The sequence below is a fragment of the Eptatretus burgeri genome, chromosome 8 (assembly GCF_056783735.1).
Source record: "Eptatretus burgeri isolate ZD-2024b chromosome 8, Ebu_testis_v1, whole genome shotgun sequence".
In the NCBI taxonomy this organism is placed as follows: Eukaryota; Metazoa; Chordata; class Myxini; order Myxiniformes; family Myxinidae; genus Eptatretus; species Eptatretus burgeri.
The window spans coordinates 21195478-21221069 of NC_140968.1; the positions used below are offsets into that span (position 1 = coordinate 21195478).

General features: G+C 45.2%; 1 protein-coding gene and 1 long non-coding RNA gene across 3 annotated transcripts in view; one reads left to right on the forward strand and one right to left on the reverse strand.

Moving 5' to 3' along the window:
- LOC147021268 (leucine-rich repeat and immunoglobulin-like domain-containing nogo receptor-interacting protein 1) overlaps positions 1 to 20721 on the forward strand; it is a 41699-nt gene extending 20978 nt beyond the window's left edge. The window contains exon 3 of the mRNA XM_085891091.1: positions 11069 to 20721. Coding sequence (XP_085747217.1) covers positions 11069 to 12067 — 999 coding nt within the window. The 3' untranslated portion in view covers positions 12068 to 20721. The remainder of the gene's footprint in view (positions 1 to 11068) is intronic.
- LOC147021269 (uncharacterized) overlaps positions 1 to 21535 on the reverse strand; it is a 40142-nt gene extending 18607 nt beyond the window's left edge. For both annotated transcript variants that reach the window (XR_015060734.1, XR_015060735.1), the window contains exons 1-2: positions 21381 to 21535; positions 8105 to 8225 (exon numbers count right to left, since the gene is read on the reverse strand). This is a non-coding gene — a long non-coding RNA (uncharacterized LOC147021269). The remainder of the gene's footprint in view (positions 1 to 8104; positions 8226 to 21380) is intronic.
- Positions 21536 to 25592: the final 4057 nt, after the last annotated feature.

Here is a 25592-nt window from a genome sequence, read left to right on the forward strand (position 1 = left end):
CTTGCTGTGAGTTGTGTGTTAGCTCTCATACCAGCCTCGACCAAGGTATACAAAAAAAAAAAAAAAAAAAAAAAAAAAAAAATCCAATAAATGTTCGATTGAGTTCAGATCTGGTGACTGAGAAGTCCATGACATATATAACAACATTACAGTCATACTCATCAAACCAATGGGTGACCACACTTGCTCTGTGGATGGGGGCATTGCCATCCTGGAAGACACCCATCCCATCAGGAAAGCAATGCTACAACATGGGGTGAAGATGATCACTCAGTACCATTAAGTGGTGATTGGCATTGACCTTGCCTTCTAAGGTAATGACTGCACCAAAACCATGCCAGGAAAATGCACCCCACAACATTACAGAACCACCAGAACCTTTCACTGTTGGAACCAAGCATTCAGGGTTGTAGAGTTCGTTCGGTTGGCGCCACATGTGCACTTGTCTGTTTGGGGAGAACATGGTGAAGGATGAATCATCTGACCATATCACATTTCTCCACTACTCGGTAGTCCATTTCCTGTTGTCTTTGCAACACCGGACTCACAAACGTGCATTGCCATGTGTAATAAGCGGTGTGTGCACTGCAACCCAACAATGATATCCCACTCTCTGGAGTTCTCAAAGGACCATTTTTGATGAAACTGGCTGCTCGTGCCCCAGGTTGAAATGTACAGTCAATTGGTCTGCAGTTGCTCACCTGCTTTGCCTTGCACTTCAAATTAATGCACGGCCATCATGATCCTGGCATACAGTATGTGTTTCTGCCCACCGTTGGCCTTTGGTGATGATGTCTTTCCCCTCACAGTTCCATGGCAACGTCACCTTGGGCATCATTGCTCGCAAACCATCAGGAAGTTGACCTATCTTTGTTGCTGAAGTTCTTGCCAAAACATGCCCCAACAATCACCCCTCTTTCAAAGTCACTGAGATAACCTCTTGCAGCTGTGTTAGCCATAATTATAAGCAACTAGGCCTGTGCAGCATTCTCATACATGACCCGAAGCATGCTGGGATGTTATTTGCTTAATTAACACATGGGTGACATCTGTGTGGAAGCTATTGCTTTCAATATACTTGGTCTTCCTCATTTACCCAGGTGTTTTATCTTTTTTGTCCACTACCTATCTGTATATGTTTCGCAAATACATATATGTATGGCAAATATGTATACAGATGGCTTTTTTGACGATTTCCCTCGCGCTTACCTCCTCCCAAAGCCCGTTCACCTCCCACGGACATCTCTGGGCGATGTTCAGGCATTGTTTAGTTTGACCCATTTGAACGTGCTGTTTTAACATAACCAATTGTGTTCATTCCTGTTCTAATGCCAGCATAAGGGGACCATTTCCACCACCCCGGCTCGTTTTCTCAAGTCCCCGAATCAAATGCATGCCCAGAACACACCTTTCCCTTCCCCACTACTCCCTCTCTTTCCCATCCTCCTCGCTCCCTACCCCTCCCAGAGTGTGTGGCGATGTGTGGTGAGGCCTCGCTCCCCCCACCCTTCCTCGCTTTCCCCTCCCCCCCCCAATTACTCGCTCTCACTCCCTTCCTTGCTCCCACCCCACCCCCTGTACCAATATTACCATCAGCGAAGCGATGGGTTGTATTTGCTTGTATCTGCCTCTGTAAAACACAATCTGTATTTGTGTTCGAGTATTTGTCTGTCCCCCTTCATAAGAACGATTTGAGTAGGGTTTTCAAGGCCAATCTTTGAACACGACTGTGTGTTCACTACTTTCTATTTTTCAGGACCAAAGAAAAAACAAAAAAAACTTGAAAAACATCTACTATATAAATGGCAGTCCTTCTGTCTGTCTGTCTGTTTGTTTGTAACCAATAAGCTCCCAGACCAGTGAACCGATCTTGATGAAACTTTACACATATATAGAACTAACATTCAGCTCCAGGATGCGCTAAGTGGCTCTCCATAAAAATGAAAAATATATATATATATATATATATATATATATATATATATATATATATATATATATATATATATATATATACATATACAGTCAAAGCTCGTTACTATGCCACCTCGCTTCTATGCCACTCTCGCTATTATACCACTTTTGCTCGGTCCCGACAAAATTCAATACAAAATAAATTTACTATGCCACCCCCTACTCTCGCTACCATGCCACCACTGTGTGACTGTTAAAAGGCACGAGTCGTGAAAAAGTCTGTATTGCGCAGTGCTCGATTATCACACTCACGTCCAAAGGCGAAGCGACGAACTACAGTCCAGCTGCGCACAAAATAACTCAATACGTACGCGCATAGTAAGACTGTGTCAAAACACGCGATTCTTCACCCCGATGCCAGCCACAACAAGCCAATCACAACACGCACAACGAGACACAAAAAAGCGCGAGCACACACACAGACACGCAGGCACACGTACAACAGTGACATCATTTTTTTTTCAAATTCAGCCCATAATGTCAGCTCAGAAACGCAAGCGAACCGACTTTACGCTGAAGAAGGAGATCATCGATGCCGCGAAGAAGGAGCCGAATCAGTCCAAGTTGGCCAGGGAGATTAGCAAGAAATGGGGCGTTGAAGTTAAGAGAACCACCGTGAAGGGCATTCTCAGCAAGAAGGATGCAATCGAGGCTGCAATCAAAGCTGGATTTCCATCGAAGCGCATGAAGTTGACGCAGGCTCACGACCCGAAGCTTGATGAGGGAGTGCTCATGTGGCTGAAGCAATCAAGAGGACAGAATGTGCCTGTCAGCGGCGATCTGATCAAGGAGAAGGCGATGAAACTGGCCGAGCTGATACACATCCCAGACTTCATGGCGAGCGACGGTTGGTTGGGCAATTTCAAGAAGCGCCACGGCATCACGTTCAAGACAGTGCAGGGCGAAGCTGGAGCGGTGGATTCGCAATCCCTTCTTGAGTGGCAACAACAGGTTCTCCGGCCCTTACTCGGGCAGTTCTCCGCAGACGACGTCTTCAACCTGGACGAGACTGGACTCTTCTGGCAGCTGCTTCCGAACAAGACCATGGCTTTCAGGGGAGAGCGGTGTACTGGAGTAAAGAAAAGCAAGCAAAGGATCACTCTTCTGGTTGGGGCAAACATGAGCGGCAGCGAGAAGTTCCCTCTTCTGGTGATTGGCAATTCCAAGAAACCCGTGCCTTCAAGAACAAAGAGATCCCGGTCAAGTACAAGGCGAACTCGAGGCGTGGATGACGGCGGAGCTTTTCGAGGAGATGTTGCGTGCGTGGGACGGACGACTCGGCCAGCAGGGACGCAGAGTGCTGGTCTGTCTCGATAACTTCTCTGGCCACCCTCCCGAGCTCGAGCTGAACAACATCCAACTGGTCTTCTTCCCACCCAACACGACAGCCAATTCGCAACCAATGGATCAGGGAATCATAGAGAACCTCAAGCGTCACTACAAGAAGCTCCTGCTATGCCGCCGGCTTGAGGCCATAGACGAGGGAAAGGAGTTCAAGTTCACGTTGCTCGACGCTCTACACGTCGCCCGGCGTGCTTGGGAGCAGGTCGGCAAGTCGCCGATCAGGAACTGTTTCGCGAAGGCCAAGTTCATCGAAGAGGAGATCCAAACTGAGCCACAGGATGCGGAGCTGCCCGACATCTGGGAAACTCTGCCTGCCGAGGAAAAGATGCACGAGAATGAGGAGATCGAGCTGTCTGACTTTCTCGAAGCCGACGAGCGCCTCGCGACTGGCGGGTATTTTACGCTGGAGGAGATTGCGGAGAAGATTCTGTGCAGTGAGGAGCCGGTGGAAAGCGAAGATGACGATGTAACTGTCGAGGAGGAAATCGTTCCGTTCGAGGAAGCCCAGCGCGCTTGTAGCACCGTCCGGAAGTTCATGCAGCAGAGAAGCGGGAAGCCTGGTGTGATGCAAGCGTGCGATCGGCTAGACAACGAGATGCACGAGATCCGCCGAAAGAAGATGCGCCAGCCGACGATTCTTGAAAGCTTTGTGTGTCGTGAATTTCTCACCATGCCATATGTTAGTGTGAGAACTCTGTTAGTGTGTGTATGTTCTCCGTTTGCTTAGCTTTTACAACAGTCGTGCCTTTTACTTGCTGGAATAAATTTTGTCTAAAGATTAACTACAGATGGGTAACTTGAGAAAATAAGGCCGTTTTTCCAAAATCTCATTACTATGCCACTCTCGCTACTATGCCACTTTTGCTCGGTCCCGACTGGTGGCATAGTAACAAGCTTTGACTGTATATATAAAAAAATTTAAAAAACAACATTTTCATTTAAAAAAAAAGGCTTTTGAATAGTGCGCCGGCGTATTAATCGTAACAAAAGGCTTCATGGTTAAAAATGCTCGGGTTTTTTGAAATACACAATGTTCGTATTCGTTGACTTTTTAAACATACACATTCTCCTCCTGTTATTTGAATTCTCAAACTGCACGCGCACGGCAACAGCTAGCTGCTGATAGATCTGCTCATGAAAGAGCCAGGCAAGCGGAGTCGGCTGCAGAGAGACAGAGAGAGAGAGAGAGAGAGAGAGAGAGAGAGAGAGAGAGAGAGAGAGAGAGAGAGAGAGAGAGAGAGAGAGAGAGAGAGAGAGAGAGAGAAAGAGAGAGAGAGAGAGAAAGAGAGAGAGTCGTCTTACTGCTGATAGATATGCTCATGAACAAGCCAGGCAAGCAGAGTCAGCTGCAGAGAGAGAGAGAGAGCGTCGCCTAACTGCAAATAGAGCGTCACACCGACGGGCCAGAGAAGCACAAAACTCACGTTCCAGCTTTCTAGGTCTGGGTTTTGGCAGGACATCAAGGACAGTTGCCACTGCTGCTCGAAACATTGAGTGGCTCAAGGCCGCCTTCAACTTTGACCTCTCTGAGGATTACAGCAGCATAAAGCCTTCCTTCCTTAAATCTGAGGAATAAAAGAAGCCTTCCTAATTTTCTCCATACAACTAATGCCTCAGTCTAACTAGCGTGAGGAAAATAGGGCAAATTTCCCAGGTATTATTGGGTATTTCAGCTAGTTTTTCATAAAAGAGTAATTAAGTCTCTTCTGTTGGAATTGTAGATGGCGGCTTGCACCCAGGCCTTATGGGCGGTGTACGTAACGTTTTCTTAAAGAACAATAAATACAAGGCACAGGGAGGTGAAATTGGCTGCACGTGATGTGTAACGCACGGAGAGGAAAACGAGCGTTCATTTACGTCCGTGGAATGGCTGAAAAGTAAAGAAGATCAAAGCGCACTTGACACTAGGCCGAGGCTTCAGCCTTTTTATGCTCACGAGGCTGTACCTTCGAAATGAAATTTCCCAGAAGATAAATGAAATAAGATCACATTTGTACATGTGGCGTTTTAAAATAACGCTTTTTCTTGCTACAAATTGAAAAATCTTCCAGTCTCCTTGACTATTTTGAAAAAGATAATTCCAACCCGTCATTTTTGACGGGCTTTCATCTATTTATAATTCCAGCAATGTGTGCGTGTGTGTGTGTGTGTGTGTGTGTGTGTGTGTGTGTGTGTGTGTGTGTGTGTGTGTGTGTGTGTGTGTGTGTGTGTGTGACCGCTGTTTCTCGACAACCACTGGTCCCATCTAATTGAAACTTGCCAGGTATATTGCTGGGGCCCTGTGGATGTGCCTTTTCAAAGTTTGATATTAATCGGACAAGAGCTCCCCAAGTTATGTCCATTTATTTACCAACCAATGACAGGACATGTTGCTGCGTAGGCGTGGCTGATGGGGAAGGGAAGCTCAGCCGCGTTCCCCATTACGGGTTACAACGTACGGACTTCCGGATAGTGATGACTTAGTGTATTCTAATAATTTCCCGATTTCTTCTGCGCATTTAAAGATAAACACAATGCCCCAATCCAGTCGTCGTTTACGAGAGCGAAGGAACGGCCTGTGTCGTTGTTTGAAAAAAAAAATTTTTGCACGTATGTTTTTTTTCTTTTTCTTTTTTCTCTTCTCTTCTCTTTGTGTTTTTCCTTGCGATGACATTGCGAAAAGGCAAAATACCTTGGCGCTAATTGAATAATTGGCCATTAAAACTAAATTGCGAATAATCGTAACTGCGATATGCGAACTTCCAGGCCACGCACGTACGGGCACGCGAGAGCGAAGGAACGGCTTGTGTGGTTGTTGTTTCTGGCTCGCGGTTTGAAAGTTTTTTTTAATTTTTTTTCACGTTCGGCCATGCACGTACTAGTACTAGTAAAATAGAATAATAGATCAAGCCTAATCTATGATAATAAAAGAGAGTGAGTGAGTGAGTGTGTGTGTGTGTGTGTGTGTGTGTGTGTGTGTGTGTGTGTGTGTGTGTGTGTGTGTGTGTGTGTGTGTGTGTGTGTGTGTGTGTGTGTGTGTGTGTGTGTGTGTGTGTGTGTGTTGTTGGTTATGTCCATGTGTGAGTTTCAGAAGGTGGAAGGGAGCCCTCCCAGGTCTCGAAGTATCCATGTGTGTGTGCGTGTGTATTTACCAAACAGGAATAAATTCCTGCATGGGACTAGTGTGAAAAAGATTATGATTCAACCTGGGACTTGACCCTGACCCAAAGGATCTCATCACTTATGTGGTGACAGCCAACTGAGTGTGTGTGTGTGTGTGTGTGTGTGTGTGTGTGTGTGTGTGTGTGTGTGTGTGTGTGTGTGTGTGTGTGTGTGTGTGTGTGTGTGTGTGTGTGTGTGTGTGTGTGTGTGTAAAAGTGCTGCTGTTGGCTGCTATCTCTACACGTGGGTGGGTTTCAGTAGATGGAATGGAAACCTTCCAGATCTCGAAGTATCCATTTCCTTGAGTGTCATTGTATGTGTCTCTCCTCCATAACTCCAGAACCTTGAAACCTAACAGCCCAAAACTTTGCATGCACACTAAGGTGACCCCATTGGAGTGAATGAATGGAAATTGGGTATTTGTGTAAATTTAAACACCCCCTTTGAAGATAATTAACGAGGTGCTCATCAGAAGAAACAAAACCACAAAGGAAGCCTTCCCACGATGGCGGAGCGCCAACCCGTTTTTTTATCACCTCGAACTTGCCACATATGTTCATGCTTGCCAATGTCTATAGGTCTCAGCATGTGGCATGTGAAATTGTCGATTCTAATGCTACAGACAACAAAACATCCCACCATCCACTTTGACAATTTAACAGCCACCACACGTTGTACAGCTATCTTGCAAACAATGAAGCAGACATACAGCTGACCCAAAATAAATGAGCATTTTTCATTCCTTTGACCCAAAAGAAATAAGCACTTTTCATTCCAGCGGATGGAATAGAGAATATAACCTAGGCCTGTGATTCGTTTTTTTTTTGTTTTTTTTTTGTATAGCGAGTCTCAGCTCATGGAAAAGCTTGAACACTGAATGGATCAGGATGCAACAGAACAAAAGGAACAGTAGAGAGAGAGAGGGGGGGGGGGACACCAACAGCAGGGTTTAAGGACAAGATAGAGGGAGACTCGGACAAACAATGGGTGTGGGGAGGATGCATGAAGCAAACTCTCAGGAAGCAAAAAACTCGAAATTTGGAAGGAGTTAGTGGGGGTGGGTTTACGGGGGTAGAAATGATCATGGTGTTGGATGGGGAATGATCTGAGATGGCAATGAACCGCTGTCTTGAAGACTTGGAGGGAAGGATTCGATTTTAGAGGATGTGGAAATTGGTTCAACATTTTGGGGAAAAAGAAGAACAAATGAGTGCAGGTGACAAGACTAATTCATTGCATTTTTGGTGAAAATCCGGATCCAGATACTAAAAATTTTTAAGTGATTCTTCACTGTGAGAGATAGGACCAAAAATGATGACTAGCATGATATCTTAAAAAGTTGTGGACGGATTCCGACAAAAGTAGGTGGATGAGTTGGTTAGGTGACAAGAACAAGCCGATTCTATTTTGGTTCAGGTCCGAATACAGATCCGGCCTATCGGTGGGATACAAAACATAAACTGTTCAGACCGGCGGAGCTGTACTCTCCACCGAATGCTGTTCCAGTCTAATAATAGAAAGGATGCCCTTTTCATGGTGAAAAGTGACCATTTTTTTTGATTGGTGAAAAATGAACCTTTTTATAATGAAAAATGCTGTTTTCATGATCCCCCCCACCCCCAATCCTGAAATGCTTTTGGCGCACCTGGATGTAGTGCAGGCATCACCAGCGAAATGGCATCCTCCTGTGTCAAAGTTCCTTCTGTGGTTGATGTTCATGTGCTTTTGATGTGAGTGTCATGATAAGCACTGGAGTGCTTTTAGACCTGCATACAAGTACACACCGCAACACATGAGGAAGCAAAAAACAAGACTGCACAGACAGTCTCATTGAACACCTTCAAGGTAGCAATGGCAGATGGCCACATTGGATTCCAAAAGGTTACATCAACAACCAGTTTTGCAACAATCTTAAATCACACGTACATCTTGATCATGACAATAATGGTCAATACAAGATTTACATGACCCAGAGACAGGGCCAATCCAGAGTTAATCTTCATAGCTGGATCACAAAGCACTTTCGTTTGTGTTCAAGTCGGACAAACTGCAGAGACAAAGAGAAAAGTACTAAGAAACCTAAAACGTTGCGTAAAATAATATAATTCACATCCTTCTCGGAAGATATCTTACCAAAGTAGCTAACGAAATCTGAAAAACTATTTTTTTTATAACTAATTCCACATTAACTATGCATCCCAGATTCTCTCAGCGAGGGAGCCTCATGAGTGGAGGAGGCCAATGTGCCGACCACGTGACTCATGGTTGCAGCAAGTTGATCAGCATCTCAAGGAGATGGGGATGGGCCAGGCATCTGCCTGGGGACGGCCAGACGGATGCCCCTGGAGTACCGGCGGAAAGTGGATGCAGCGACGCGCTGCTCCTGCGTATGCTCCCATACCTGACCTGACCTTGAAAGTGAAACGGATGCAACATAAATTTGAGAGTTCATAGAACATGTTACCCCATGCAGTGTTCTCGTTTACACTTCAAATTCAATATAATAGTGATTTTAAAGATCGTTAAAAAAAAAAACTCTGGAAGTTTAGCACTATTGAAGAAGTCTTACGATGAAAGCCACCCGTATACACAATCCTATTTGACATGTCCAAGTACTGCTAAACTGAGGGGTTTGTAAGTGACAAGGTGATGTGTGATTTACAGTGTTCAAGAATGTATATAATTCATTTTAAATTAAATAAAGATTGTAAAAGGCGTATAAATAAATTACTTTTGAGTTTTACCGCCATTTTACCCAGTGTTGATTACACTACCCCATCTAACACATTTCATTACTTCTTCCTGCCTGTTGTTTGTGTCCTTTAGAACATCCTTAAAAACAGTACGTTTCCTGTTTGGAATTATTTTCAATTTTGTTTGCCTGGCAGGAAGGCAGAGTAAAAAAAATTGATTACTCCTCTCTGCGCATGTGTGATCGGGACAAATTCAGAGGCAAAGTAGTGTTAAACGACAGGTTTGTTTTCCGATTCGTGTTCAAAATATAACATTCGATTTAAATAAGTTGTTCCTCGAACGTAAACTGACGTTTACAGACAGACGGATAGACAGACATGAACTAATCGCTTAACCCGGCTTTTCGCTTCGCATGTGTTGGGTAATCATGCACCATTCATCTGACAGCTTGCAACGGATTGTAGGAGAAATACATCATTTTACATCATCATCATCGTCCTCATCATCAGCCTGTTTTTATTCCACCGCAAGCACCTCAAGTTTCCCTGAACTCAAACCAGGGAGTGGAGGGAGCTGGTGGGGGGTGGGGGGGGTGTTAACAGACTCTCCACGCTTTCCAAGTGTGGTTTGGTGAGAGTTTGGACAGCAATTTGGAATTTGAATGCTGGATAATTTTCTCACCTAATCTCACAATATTTAATGCCCAACAATTTGTGCTGGCAAAGGAGTCCTGGCGCAGTTTAACGTCCATCCGAGGGACGGAACACACATTGATGAATTGCTCTACCTGCGAAACACAAGAATGACAGTTTATAGCTCGGTCCAGATTAAAACCCAGGATAGGCAGCTCAGAGGTGAGTGTACATACATTTAAGCTATCCTGCCAGCCCATGTAGTTTTGCTCACATGAGTGGGTTGTGTCGTTAAACTCCTTTACGTCACTGAGACAAGTTTGATACCCATTGTATCAGTGGAGAGTTTCAGCCTGTCATCCTGTGGCTGGTGTGTTAGTCCCAAATAAATGATCATAAAACATTATGGACCTCCTTCACGAAGATTTCTGATGTGAGCATGATTATATATAAATATATATACCGATATTTATTATCCAGGATAGATTGGTACATTGCAAGCCTTACTACCTTCGCCACCGAAGGTGAAGGAGGTTATGTTTCCATCCCTTTCTGTCTGTTTGTTTGTTTGTTTGGTTGTCTGTGTACAGGATATCTCAAAAAGTTTTGGACGGATTCGGATGAAGCTTGGTGAACACGTTGGGTATGTGACAAGGAAGAATTTAATCAATTTTCCTGAAGATACAGATCCGGATCCACCGACTCGAAAATTTTTCAACTGATTCTTCGCCATTGAGAAATAGGGCCAATAATGATATACAGCATGATATTTCAAAAAATGTATTGGGCCAGATATGTTCTCATGGATCAGGCATTGCGTGGCGGAGGTATGCGTTCTACCGAGTGCCCTTCTAGTAATCATGATATTTTCCTTTACAATACCGACAAGATTTATTGTTCATATTCGTAGCCAGAGCAACGTACCCTACCTTGAACAAATTCAAAGACAGGTAATGACAGGAGTCATTCGGTCTGAACAATTCCTATGGATAGATAAAAGTAAACAGTGTACGAAAAGAAAAAACAAACACTCGCAACACATACAAAATCCTCCAAGGACATCAACACCAGGTGCAAGAATCACTCAAATTTTGGCATGATGTAATGACAACTATTCAAATGAACTCCATTACAGTTAGCACTGAGTGTAATTGTAAGTTGTAAGAAACGTCACCTTGCTGTTACAAAAATACCTCAATGAGAATGGCATCGTTCTTTTGAAATAAGGTGAGGAATTGTAAAAAATAAAACATGTTTAACCTTCACCAATCTGTGCCTAACAGGAGCTACGGTTGGCAGATGGTGGACACTTGGCTACAGTCGCCCTCCAAGCATTCTGGGGCTTGCCCCAGCTTCGTCTGCTTGACCTGTCTGGCAACCAGTTGGTCACACTCGAGGAAGGGTCCTTCCATGCTGTGGCAACTCTCGCGCTGCTTCGTCTTGATGGGAATCCATTATCGTGTGACTGTCGCTTGCTCTGGTTACTACGTCGGAGACGCCGCCTTGGCCTGGGCGCTCGGCAGCCGACTTGTGCTGGACCAGAGGCAGTGCGTGGTTGGGAGTTCCGAGCCTTCCCCGACATCCTGCTGCCCGGACAATTTGAGTGCCAGGCACCTCGTATCTACGGTGACGGGATCTCTGGAACTGCAGCAGCCATGACGGTGTCTGAAGGGCAGACCATCCGGATTACCTGCGAGGCAGATGGAGACCCGACTCCCATAGTGATTTGGCTTGGACCTCGGGGCTTGCGGTTAAAACCAAGACAGCCTGGACGCCTGTTGGTGCATAATGATGGCACACTGGAAGTACGACATGCTCAGAGGTACGACGCTGGCGCATACGTGTGTGTCGCAAGTAATGCCGGTGGCAATGCGTCACGTGCTGTGCGCCTCTCAGTGAGACCTCACAGTGCTGTAATGGCTATGAGCGGAGCCACTGCTGCACATGGACCACCACCACCGAGACATGATGATGGGATCGACAGTTCACTGCCGCCACCATTCTTTGGAGCTTACCCCGATGCTTTCCCACCACCCGCACAACCCACAGCTGCACTTCCGCTCAGCTTCCAAATGGCTCTGGTGGCGGCGGCTATGGGCTGTTCTTCTTTCCTCGTTGTAGTCTTGCTTTGCTCACTTCTTCTCTTTTTTTGGAGCCGAGCCAAGGGTAATGTCAAGGGCACCACCACACCTGGACAGATCACTAGCCAGGCTTCAGCTGCTCATCCACATGGGATAGTGCGTGGGATGACAGGTGGACCTGATTCCAGGACCCATCTTTAAAGCACTGGGCAATCAAAGGATAGAAAAGTAGGAGGGAAAAAAAACTTACTTGATAATCCATTAAATGTAAGCTGTAAATTTCATGTCATACCCAAGGAATTGGGCTCACCATTTGTTCAGCAACTAGGGGAATACACCAGTGGTGAAATCAACACAATTGGTGATGTGATCTTTCTCACAGGTGGGCCACAAACTAGGTGCATATTGTCTGATGAATTGAGAGGTACATCTTCAATATCAATTGTATTTCGAGCAGTTATAAATAAGCCTTCCCACCCAAAGAACTTGCATTTCAGCAGCCACAAACAAAGTTTCGTTCTTGGAAATGAAAGTTATAAGTAGAAAGGAGCCAACAATGGGGTTTGTTATATCGTAAGCTTTGTACCAGGAAGGTTTTTTTTTTTTTTTTTTTTTACAAACTAAGAGTACCAAATCCAGAAGGAATGAGACTGGCGAGGAGGAGGTTTTCCATGTTGCTCAACTCATTGTATAACTAATCTTGGATGATGTAGTGATGTATTATCTTGAAAAAGGGGCGAAAAGGCAGGTACTGACAGCAGGTTAAACGTTTAATGAGTCCCCGAGTGAATGTTCTTCACGTTAACCTCATGGTGATTGTAATTCCAAACGTGGAAACAGTCAGAGCTTTGCCAATACGGGAGGATGAAACATTTTAGGTCGACGTGCGATCGCCAGTGTGTCTGCGCCGTAAGCCATCGCGGTTATCTGCCCCGTGGCAGGTCCGAGTGCCATCCCCCGAGAGGGACGGTGCTGCCAACACGAGATTCCTCGGTAATGAAACACACCAGGTGGCTTGCCATTGCCTTCACAGTCAGGTGGGCATTCCATAAACCTGCAACCACAGGATTACAACACTGAAGCTCAGCTAGTTGAGCCAACCCGGAACCCTCTGTTGCAAGAGCTGATACTAATGATGATATAAATGTTCAATTTCATGTTAACTGGACCTCTTGGCACCGCTTTAACGTCCTATTAGCACAGTGATGAGACCAAGCAATTACATCTCTCTACAACTGGAGTAAAGTTTAGAGGATCTAAATGAAGAAGAGCAACATTTAGGAAGCTCCCTGTCATAAAAAATAAGTTCTATCTTTCGTTCCCTGTGTCGATGTTATTTTTTTTTTTATCACGCGACAACAGAACTAAGAAACCCTTACAGTCTTGCAGACAACCTGAGGATTCCAAGGAAACTTAAGTCGTACTGCCCATTTGACTTGGAGAGTTGAGAAGTTAAGTTGAATTTTGTTTTTTCGGGGGGATTTAAAATATTGTACGGGCAACTTCACATCAGTAAAATAAATATGGAGCAACATTAGCTTCTGGGTTTCACTTGTAGTCTCCTTACAGACAAACAAAAGAGAAAACGTTGCTGGTTTCAAAAAATAAATGGGTGTTGAGGCGCTGGAAAGGGTCATGTGGTGGAGTTGGGAAAGATCATGGAGATGGGAAGGGTCACGTCGTGGAGATGGGAAGGGTCACGTCGTGGAGATGGAAAGGGTCACGTCGTGGAGATGGGAGTGGCCGTGTCGTGGAGATGGAAAGGGTCACATCGTGGAGATGGGAAAGGTCTTGGAGATGGGAAGGGCCACGTTGTGGAGATGGGGAGGGTCACATCGTAGAGATGATAAAGATCTTGGAGATGGGAAGAGTCACGTCGTGGAGATAGGAAGGGTCACATCGTGGAGATGAGAAAGGTCTTGGAGATGGGAAGGGTCATGTCGTGGAGATGGGAAGGGTCACGTCGTGGAGATGGGAAGGGCTGCGTCGTGGAGATTGGAATGGACATGTCATGGAGATGTGAAAGGTCATGTCGTGGAGATGGGAAGGGCCACATCGTGGAGATGAGAAGGGCCACATCGGGGAGATGTGAAAGGTCATGTCGTGGAGATGGGAAGGGCCACATCGTGGAGATGGGAAAGGACATGTCATGGAGATGGGAAAGGCCGTGTTGTGGATACAGGAAGGGTCGTGGAGATGAGAAGGGTCATGGAGATGGGAAAGGGAGTGTCATGGCCTGAAAAGGGGATTGTCGTGGCCCAGGAAGGAGAGCATCATGGCCCGGGAAAAGGATTGTCGTGGCCCAGGAAGGGGAGCGTCGTGGCCTGGGAAAGTGATTTTCCTGACTCGGGAAAGGGAGCATTGTGGCTCGGGAAGGGGAGCGTCGTGACTCGGGAAAGGAAGCGTCATAGCCTGGGAAAGGGAGCGTCTGGTGTGGAGTGGGAGCATGTTGAATAGTCTCACCTACTTATGAGTGTGTTCATCCATTACATTCCATAAACCTAATTCACCAGTAGAAGCCTGCTACACAGTAACCCTTCCATAGAAATCATAAAAAATTCCCATAGTAACCACAATGCTCCACAGGACCTTCTCCTTCCAACCCTTTTTGCAGCGACAATCAAGACAAGGAAGGTCCAATCTCGAGTGAGCACCACAACTGCAACCACCATCACCACCTTGACATAGTTTCGTTTACCAACATTGACCTTAAATAACAATTCAGATTCAATAAGAAGTGTTACATCAATGACGCATATTCTCCGGTTAAACCAGATTAATCAATTCATAGCACACAGGTGTGTTTAAATTACCTGTACTTTCGATTTGTGTGCATGCAACCCTCAATGGACAAAGCCATGTAGTTAGTAATCCACAGCTTCCCCTGAATCCGACGATCGTTGACTGTGGCTCGGATCGATCGTTATTGGTATCTCCTTGAACTGAAGGGTTTCCATTTCATGGATGTCCTCATTGTGACTGCGGTTAAACCAATTGATTATTATCCATCGGTGCCAAACATCTCTTTCGCGTTCATCACCATCGCAAAAACCACAACCACCTCTCAGTGGTTTCATGGGCTGCGGTAACGGAGGAGTCATCACTGATCACACCATCAATATCGACTATTTATTTATATATTTACTTGTGGCGTACAAACACAGGTGTGAGATCATTGTTCAAAGAATCATTTAAAGTCGATTGTTTCACCGGTTGATGGTTCCCTTCATGCAATATCCAAAACCACTTCCAGTCCATGAGACCAATCATGACCATGATATAACAGGTGGTCCCTTTGTGGTCCCTTAGTAGAAGGAACTTCGACGCAGGAGGGCATTAGGCCCATCAAAGCCTATGGTAGTATTTCCAACTTGTAGTTGTTTGTATGTGCTCTATCCTTTTAAATGCCGAGCGTCAAGCAAGGAAGCAAGGAAGCAAGGCAGGTACCATTTTGAATATTTTGGGGACTTGTTTGGGTTTGAACCACCATGCTCTAGACTTAGAAGGGGTTGCTCTAACCAATGTGCCACTGTCAGGTTGATAATAATAATAACGATAACTCACTAATGATACAAGTGTGGGAAGAAAATACAGAACAGAGATTTTAACATGTACAGCACAGTACTATGTTGTTGCAAATCATGTCAAGAGATCACACAAGGGAAAGCTCAGTGTGTGCAATGATACTGAGGGAACGTCAGAGCCTCCATGAAGAATGAATGACATATGGCAGGTGCATGACGTCAGAGCCTCCATGAAGAATGAATGACATATGGCAGGTGTATGACGTCAGAGCCTCCATGAACAATGAATGACATATGGCAGGTGCATGACGTCAGAGCCTCCATGAAGAATGAATGACATATGGCAGGTGCATGACGTCAGAGCCTCCATGAAGAATGAATGACATATGGCAGGTGTATGACGTCAGAGCCTCCATGAAGAATGAATGACATATGGCAGGTGCATGACGTCAGAGCCTCCATGAAGAATGAATGACATATGGCAGGTGCATGACGTCAGAGCCTCCATGAAGAATGAATGACATATGGCAGGTGCATGACGTCAGAGCCTCCATGAAGAATGAATGACATATGGCAGGTGCATGACGTCAGAGCCTCCATGAAGAATGAATGACATATGGCAGGTGCATGACGTCAGAGCCTCCATGAAGAATGAATGACATATGGCAGGTGCATGACGTCAGAGCCTCCATGAAGAATGAATGACATATGGCAGGTGCATGACGTCAATGCCTCCACGAAAAATAACATATGGCAGGTGCATGACGTCAGAACCTCCATGAAGAATGAATGACATATAGCAGGTGCATGACGTCAATGCCTCCACGAAGAATGACATATGGCAGGTGCATGATGTCAGAGCCTCCATGAAGAATGAATGACATATGGCAGGTGCATGATGTCATAGCCTCCATTAAGAATGATATATGGCAGTTGCATGACATCAGAGCCTCCATGAAGAATAATATATGGCAGGTGCATGACGTCAGAGCCTCCATGAAGAATGAATGACATATGGCAGGTGCATGATGTCAGAGCCTCCATGAAGAATGATATATGGCAGTTGCATGACGTCAGAGCCTCCATGAAGAATGAATGACATATGGCAGGTGCATGACGTCAGAGCCTCCATGAAGAATGATATATGGCAGGTGCATGACGTCAGAGCCTCCATGAAGAATGATATATTGGCAGGTGTATGACATCAGAGCCTCCATGAAGAATGATATATGGCAGGTGTATGACGTCAGTGCCTCCATGAAGAAGAATGACATATAGCAGGTGTATGACGTCTGAGCCTCCATGAAGAATGATATGTTGACAGGTGTATGATGTCAGTACCTCCATGAATAATGACATATAGCAGGTGTATGACATCAGAGCCTCCATGAAGAAGAATGACATATAGCAGGTGTATGAGGTCAGAGCCTCCATGAAGAAGAATGACATATTGCAGGTGTATGACGTCAGAGCCTCCAGGAGGAATGATATATGGCAGGTGTATGATGTCAGAGCCTCCATGAAGAATGATATATGGCAGGTATATGAAGTCAGAGCCTCCATGAAGAATGACATATGGCAGGTGTATGACGTCAGAGCCTCTATGAAGAATGATATATTGGCAGGTGTATGACGTCAGAGCCTCCAAGAAGAATGATATATGGCAGGTGTATGATGTCAGTACCTCCATGAAGAATGATATATGGCAGGTATATGACATCAGAGCCTCCATGAAGAATGACATATGGCAGGTGTATGACGTCAGAGCCTCCATGAAGAATGATATATTGATATATTGACAGGTGTATGACGTCAGAGCCTCCAAGAAGAATGATATATGGCAGGTGTATGACGTCAGAGCCTCCATGAAGAATGACATATGGCAGGTGTATGACGTCAGAGCCTCCATGAAGAATGATATATTGGCAGGTGAATGATGTCAGCGACTTGGAGATCACACAACTGCACAGGAAAGGATGGACTGGAAGCCGCTATGCGGATGTGAACGACAGCAACGGAAACAAAAATCGCTCTAAGCCCAATTATATAACCATTGGTATTAGTCATTGCATAACAATGTGGCAGAGTAAAGCTTGGAGCTGTCTACCTATTACGTATACAAAGGTAAAGGAGCAGGTGAATGGAGAGGGGGGGGGGGGCTATTCAGAAAGTCAAAACAAAAAGTTGACCTGTTTGACATTTCCATCTGAACAGTTGGCTCATGACCCGAACAGCTTCAAATCCAATATACAATACAGTACTGTGTTGCTTTGTCCATTATCTGTTGATGTCTTTGCAATTCATATAAAAGGACATTCATGTCTTCTAAAGTTCTTGTCTTACGTGTCATACAGTTTATGTTCAACCTCCTTGATGCGCTGTACATCTATTGTAAAGAAAATAAAGTAAGTAGATTAGAATAAAAATGGGGAGGACATGATAAGGAAAGGAAAGGAGGCCTTGGAAGTGTGGATGAAGCGTATGGAGGAAGAGAAAGAGAAGCAAATGGGTATTCACCAGGTATACGTACGTGGCAGTGGATGTCAAAAATACTGCACCGCAACTTGAGTAGGGTGAGGTCAAAAACACATGGCTCTTTGGTGGTTGTAGTTGGAAAGAGAGGAAATCGCATCTTTGCTGTTAAAACTAGAGAGTTCATAGAACGCCTTACACCGACTGTGTGGTCCTGAGAAAAATGGCATGGAAACTGGAAAGGGTCTTTTCAACTCCTGCTTCGTGGTTCACGGACATGATCTGTGTTGGCTTTGTTTGTGACCTTTGGATGACGGGCACGATGGCAACCATACGAAGCCGAATGGTCAAACGGAACAGTCCGGAGCCGAAGCTTCGACCGACTGTTCTCGGAGAAACGATTTTGAGTGATACTTGAGAGAAAGCTGCACGAAACAAACAGATCTTTCTTTGGACGAAGTTAGCTCTTTGGGTGCATTGCTCGCCGCCGACATTTTGTCAGAATCTCGCTGTTACTCCGCCCTCAGTGGAAAATTTGATTGGAAGTGAAACCAAGATGACTTGTGTTGTGCGGTGTTCAAAATATATAGTTAAATTGAAATAAAATTAAAAGCTTTTTAAATTGTCGAAAAAAAAAAGAAGAGGAAACGTCGAATCGGAAGTTTACTGCCGTTGACGCACCGTCTTGTCCACCACCTGATTTAACACGTTTAATTAGTTAATTCATGCCTGTTGTTTGTGTCCTTTATAACGTCCCTAAAAGCAGTACGTTTCCTTGTTTGGAATTATTTTCAATTTTGTTTCACTGCCGCGCGAGCAATTGCTTTACCACGAGTTCACAAGCACGGTTGGGACGAGGTTCCATACAGTTTACCAAATTCAGACCCAATGTACTGTTAAGCTGCACGTTAGTTCCACTTCTTTTTGTCCAGTGTCCAAAATATGAAACTCAATTGAAATTAATGAGTTCCTCGATCATAGACTGATGTCTGTCAAAGCTGCCTTGGGGAGGGGGGGGGGTAGACAGGTGGGTGGGGTGCAGTGGTCTCAGCTGGTCATTTATGATTGTGTGCCTCCCAACCATTCGATGCGAGCATGCTGAGAGTGAACACACACCACAATGTCATTTGCACACAAGATAGTAAAGTGAGACAAAACTACCGGAATTACTCTCTTTGAATGGCCCCAACTATTCCCACCTTCAAGTTGGCCGGTGAACCTTTTTGGCCCAAGTCTTTCACCATCTCAAGTACATCTTTGGAGGGTGAATTTGTATACCCGAGACTTTGCAGGGTAATGGTTAGAGCATCTTCTATGAGTCTGTGAGGTTGGTGGTTCGAACTGTTCGAGCCAACGTTGAAGTTCCTTGTAAGGGACCACATTTAATATTCATCGTCTGGCCAGGCCTGATGCAACAGCAGAGCTTATTTTTGTCAGGAATATGCAATTTGGTGAAGGTACAAGTGATGGCTCGCCTACTTTTCGTGAATGACACTGCAGGATCTTTAATGTCCACTGACGATCAGTGCTGGCTGGCAGGTCCTCCAGTTTCACGTCCATCCGAGGGATGGCTCACACCTTACACATGAAACACCTGGATGACAGTTTGTAACTTTGCCGGAATTCAAACCCAGGTTAGACAGCTCAAAATGCACCACACAGGTGTGATTCCCGACAGGTATTGCCAACTGGAAATTGAAAATCTTGTGCGCCGGTGTTTAAGTTTAATCCTACAATCCTCCATACAATAGCGAATGGTCTAATCCCTGCTTTGGTATTAACTCAGACGCAATAAGGTACTGTCGAAGCACAATGTTGTCGTTGTTTTTTTGTTTGTTTGCCACAATTGCATCTTCAAGGGACAACGACACGGCTATGCTGTTAAAACAAATAGATTTGTATTCTGGGGGTCCCACAAAGATGTAGTCCGGCATATCGTTACAAGAATCCATAATGATCCGTGTAGGTGGTAAGATTGATGGCCTGTGCTGCTCAGTGACCATGTAAAACACACGTACGAGATGAGGATGCCGCTAGACAGACAGGCCAGATTCTGCTGAGGCCAGAACTTTAAAGGGCCTGTCATACACGATCAGGGACATGCGGGGGGTCACGTCGCAATGACTCTGAGCCGAGGCTCGCTTTGACTGTCAGGGTGTTGTACTCGATCCGCGTGTCGCGATAATGCTTCTTGACACGACAGACACGGGCAATCGTGGACAGCGATGTGAAGACGCCTAAGGATGACAATTCTGAGCGCCTATTTCACCCCCTCATCTTTCCACGGAAAACGTTGTGTTTCCCCTCATTTTTGGCCCTTCGTGTAAAAATGTTCTTTGCTGATAACTTGCTATTCGGTCAGGCATCGGTGTGCCATGCAGAGTTATTGTGCCATTGGCTTACAAACCGAAGGTCTTTAGTCCCCAAGTTCCAAGAACCTCAAAATGTTCTTTTGGTTACTCAAAAAGCATGGACCCATGTTCGTGTCCGAACGACTTGTATATTTGGAAAAGTGAGCACACATATGAGCATGGTAGTAACGCAGCCAGGAATGGCACGATTGGGGTAAAGGTGACAGATTTGGTCGGGTCAAGGGGGTCGATTTTGGTTGATGCCGGGTAAGAGATCAGATGCTCGTCCTGTCCACCAAATACTTTTGATGGTTTCTGTGGCAAAGATGGAGAAAGTCGAAAGGTTTGTTGCACAAAACGATCCAGAAGGGTGTTGTGGAGTTGGTGTAAGTTGTTGGGATCGACTAAGGTGGTGTCAAATAACTTGCAGTACTTTATTAAAATTGTCCAACTGTCCATGTGAATGTACTGGCTCTTTTCAAATAAAATGATTGCAAGATCATGCAAATGATTCAGTCATCGTCCGTTCTTTGTGAGCTTTTTTTTTCTTCTGAATTTTATCCTGATTCTGATGTCCCATACTCTTCACAGAGCGTCGGTGCTGCCGAAGCAGCTACCTGAGCTAGGGTTGGACCATTACCTTTCCAGCAGTAGGTAGGGCAGGAATTTGTAATTTGTTCAGGTTGCCGGCGATCGCTCGCCCACTCTTCACGAAGGACACCGTCGGATCTTTAATGTCCACCAACTAATAGCGGCAGACGGGATGCCCAGGTAGGTAGAAATTCAACCATATTTGCAAACAGTACATATAATATATGAAGATATCTCAGAAGTGGTGCACCTGCCTTCGAGCTGTCTAGCGTAGGTTTGATTCCAGACCTGACTATAAACTGCCACCTTGGTATGCGGCAAGCATGAGCTTTTATCAGTGAGTGTGCCCTCATAAAAGGGATGATTCAGAACAAGAAACAATCATCAGTTACAGCCCTCATAAGAAAAGGAAGAAAAATAACACATTTTGGTGATTCCGTTTTTCCGCTTGGCACAAAATATAGGTTTGTACCGAGTGGCCTGAAAGTCGCTTTACACAGACTACATTTCCCGCACCTCCCTCCCTCCCTTCCCCTCTGCCATCCCCCGTCGTGGTATGCAACAGCACCGACTCACCGACGCAGGAGTCAGTAGGAGGTAAGATGGCATGGCAGACAAAAGTTGTGACGGCGTCGAAGAGTAGCAGGCCCTTTAAAATTCTCGTAGTTGCATCTGGATCTAGATCTTCACCAAAATCTAATCAGTTCGTCCTTGTCACACATCTGAACCTGTACACAGACAAACAAACAAAACAAACAAACAAACAAAAAGAAGACATCGTGCAGAGCACGAGACTTGCAAAATCCAGAAAACAAATTTAAACTCAAAAATAATTGTCTGGTTGAATTAAATGACCAAATATGCAAATCCTCTTCAAATTTCAAGTGAATTGCATGAAAATTGACAATTTTACAAATTCGACCAATGTTGACCTTTTTGCCTATGTGGACCCAAAATAATTGCCTGGTTGAATTCAGTGACCTGAAATACAAATCCTCTTCAAATTTCAAGTCAATCGGGATGAAAATTGAGGATTTTAGAAACCTCACCTTAATTGTTGACCTTGGGCCTATATTGACCTTTTGGCCTCAAAAACAATCGGCTTCTTCCATATGACAAACGCTACCATGTGGTGAAGTTTTGTGAAGGTCAGTATAAAATTGCGACCTCTAGGCGACAAACAGACAGACAGACAGAATAACAACATCGACTGATCAATATACTTGAAAAATCTTCGATTTTGCAAGTAACAAACGGACAGTGAGACGTGAAAACATCACCTCCTTCACCTTAGGTAGCGGAGGTAATGATTGATTGATTAATTATCGTTAGTACTACGCAATAAAAACCTGTACATTGACAGAGTTTAATAATGAATGCTTCACTGCGGAGGGGTAAAGCGACTTTCAGGCCACCCTACAGAATGACGTATGCCGATGGTGAACCAGCACCAGCTTCTCGACAGAAGAGAATAACAGGATTTGGTGCAGACTCTTGGGGGTCATTACACGGGCAGAAGAAAAGGTGGACAAAGGAGTGAAGCTTGGAGGAATCTTTTCGAGTTCGGGAGAACGGCACTTTCATGCGGCTTAGTACTTTCATCTAAGGAAGACTTGGTATTATGACGTCATAATCATGAGAAAGCAGACTCGGTGGCATAACGGCTGGAGAGCATGAGCTCAGAGTCTGGGAGGTCGGTGGTTCGAACCCCCACCGAGTCATAACAAAGACTTTTTTTTTTAAAAACTTGCTTGACTCTCAACATTTATATAAAGGATTTCAGAAGAAAAAAAAGAAAACAAGAAACATCCATTGTTGGGCCCGATGACACAACATCCTCCTGCATCAAAGTTCTGATGAGGGAAGCCATATTCCGATTGTGATTCTGATGTACCAGACTCTGTTACAGAGTGTAGGTGCTGCTGAAGCAGTTTCTTGGCAAGAGTTACACTGGGTGGCTTGCCATTGCCTTCTCAGCACTAGTTAGGGCAGGAATTTGGAATTTGTTCAGGTTGCCAGCGATAGCTCTCGTACTCGTCATGAAGGACACCGTGGGATCTTTAACATCCACCAACTAATTGCCGGTAGATGGGATGCCTGGTCAACGTCCGTCCGAGGGACGGCACACACATTGATGAATGCCCCTGCCTGTGAAACACCGGGATGACAGTTTATAGCTGGGTCGGGATTCGAACCTCGGTGAGACAGCTTAGAGGCGAGTGTGGAACATATATTGAAAGCATGCAAACCTGCATCTGCTGGATTGCCAGCCTGCCATATGTAGAGCAATAGAAATGCGGAATGAGAGAGTTGATGGTTTCTGCTAAACCACTTGTGTCACTACCATAAATCTCTCAGACACGAGCCCACATAACCAGCAATCACGTGTTATTATTCTCAGCAGAAAACGTCTTTTACTGAACTAATGGCAGAAAGAAAAAAATAAAATAAAAAAATAAACAACAACCTGAGAGCGACAAAGCTTTCTGTGAAAGGCTTGGCTGTTCACGTAACCCCAGCACATCGCAAGTACAATGAAATCTAGCCAACAGCTTCAACACACAACCCACGCGTGGGTGACAAATTGGATAATTTAAGCTATCATTTAAGCCATAACAGGGCTGTTGCTTCTCATTTCTCAGCGGATATGACTAGCCTCGACACGCAGAGTGGCAATTACTTTAAAAGACGGGGCAAGGAGTGGCAAGAGGTACAGAGTGGGACAGACAGATAGAAGAGAGACAGATAGAAGAGAGAGAGAGAGAGACAGATAGAAGAGAGAGAGAGAGAGAGACAGATAGAAGAGAGAGAGAGAGAGAGACAGATAGAAGAGAGAGAGAGAGAGACAGAGAGAGAGAGAGAGAGAGAGAGAGAGAGAGAGAGAGAGAGAGAGAGAGAGAGAGAGAGAGAGAGAGAGAGAGAGAGAGAGAGAGAGAGAGAGAGAGAGAGAGAGAGAGAGAGAGAGAGAGAGAGAGAGAGAGAGAGAGAGAGAGAGAGAGAGAGAGAGAGAGAGAGAGAGAGAGAGAGAGAGAGAGAGAGAGAGAGAGAGAGAGAGAGAGAGAGAGAGAGAGAGAGAGAGAGAGACAGATAGAGAGAGAGAGAGAGACAGATAGAGAGAGAGAGAGAGACAGATAGAGAGAGAGAGAGAGACAGATAGAGAGAGAGAGAGAGACAGATAGAGAGAGAGAGAGAGACAGATAGAGAGAGAGAGAGATACCGATAGAGAGAGAGAGAGAGAGACAGAGAGAGAGAGAGAGAGAGAGAGAGAGAGAGAGAGAGAGAGAGAGAGAGAGAGAGAGAGAGAGAGAGAGAGAGAGAGAGAGAGAGAGAGAGAGAGAGAGAGAGAGAGAGAGAGAGAGAGAGAGAGAGAGAGAGAGAGAGAGAGAGAGAGAGAGAGAGAGAGAGAGAGAGAGAGAGAGAGAGAGAGAGAGAGAGAGAGAGAGAGAGAGAGAGAGAGAGAGAGAGAGAGAGAGAGAGAGAGAGAGAGAGAGAGAGAGAGAGAGAGAGAGAGAGAGAGAGAGAGAGAGAGACAGAGAGAGAGAGAGAGAGAGAGAGAGAGAGAGAGAGAGAGAGAGAGAGAGAGAGAGAGAGAGAGAGAGAGAGAGAGAGAGAGAGAGAGAGAGAGAGAGAGAGAGATCTGAAGAATTCCTTCAGCTCATTATTCAATCATCATCCAAATCATTGGCCAGATATCGTCCATCACCGAGGTGTTGACTTCTCAATCCCAGAACCTCTCCGACCCGAAAGACGATGGGAGTTCGAAAGAGAGCGATATTAGACATGGACACCATTGCGTCCATATGTTTTCGTTAACAGTATCAGTGAAACTTATAAACGATACCGATTAGCCAGCCGTGGATGGTATAACCATGGGGGACCGACTTGTGCGGATGAATCAAAGACCAATGTAAAAAAATGTGTGCTGGCAGGTATAACACAGGGTGGAACTCCCGGCTGACGCTTCTGCCAAAGGCGGCAAGGACTCTGCCGCAAGACCCATATCTTTCCCAAAATAACAAGCTGCAATGGTCAGAAAGCGGCGCACACTGCCAGTTCGAGTTTACTCCTTCGTTTACAAGTATAATCAAAGTGATAGCGAAGCAAGCGCACAAGAACACATCGGCATCATGTCACGTTGAGACTTCTAAACCGTTCCACATCTATTCGTAGCCGCCAAGGCGGTATCAGCTACCTGTCAAGGTATCAGCTACATGCCAGAACCACAAGGTTGAGGGATTCGAAGGACAGGCTGCAAGGTAGTTCGTACCGTCTAAAAGCATGATTAGACCTGATTCGAGCCCTGAGTTTATACACGCTGACAAGCACTTCATCCGGCCACCAACGAGCCAGCAATGAACTCTCCATCCAAAGAGACCCTGGGTGGAAAGTTTCGGAAACTGTGAACCTGGGTATTCCACCGCCGTCGGCTTCACCGAAGAGATGTAGACAAATTGGCAATGAATTCGAAATTGCGTTGCTTGGAAAACAAGAAACCAGTGTAAATAATGAATGGCCATCCATCCCCCTGAAGCTTGCCAAGGGTAGGACAGTTGTTTGAATATACAACTAACTTCCACCTATCAGCATCACCTCGTGGACGTTCTGCTCAAATGGTAAAATATTTGAAGCCGACGCTCCCAGGTGATGTTCCGTGGAAACGACTGCGGTCCTGTTTCTCCTTGTAAAAATCTAGCTCTTGAATCCGTCTCCTTGGTCTTCTCGCGGCCTTTCACACATGGATACAACTTGCAAGGCTGCATTGCAGGAAACCTGCACGGGTCAGCAAAG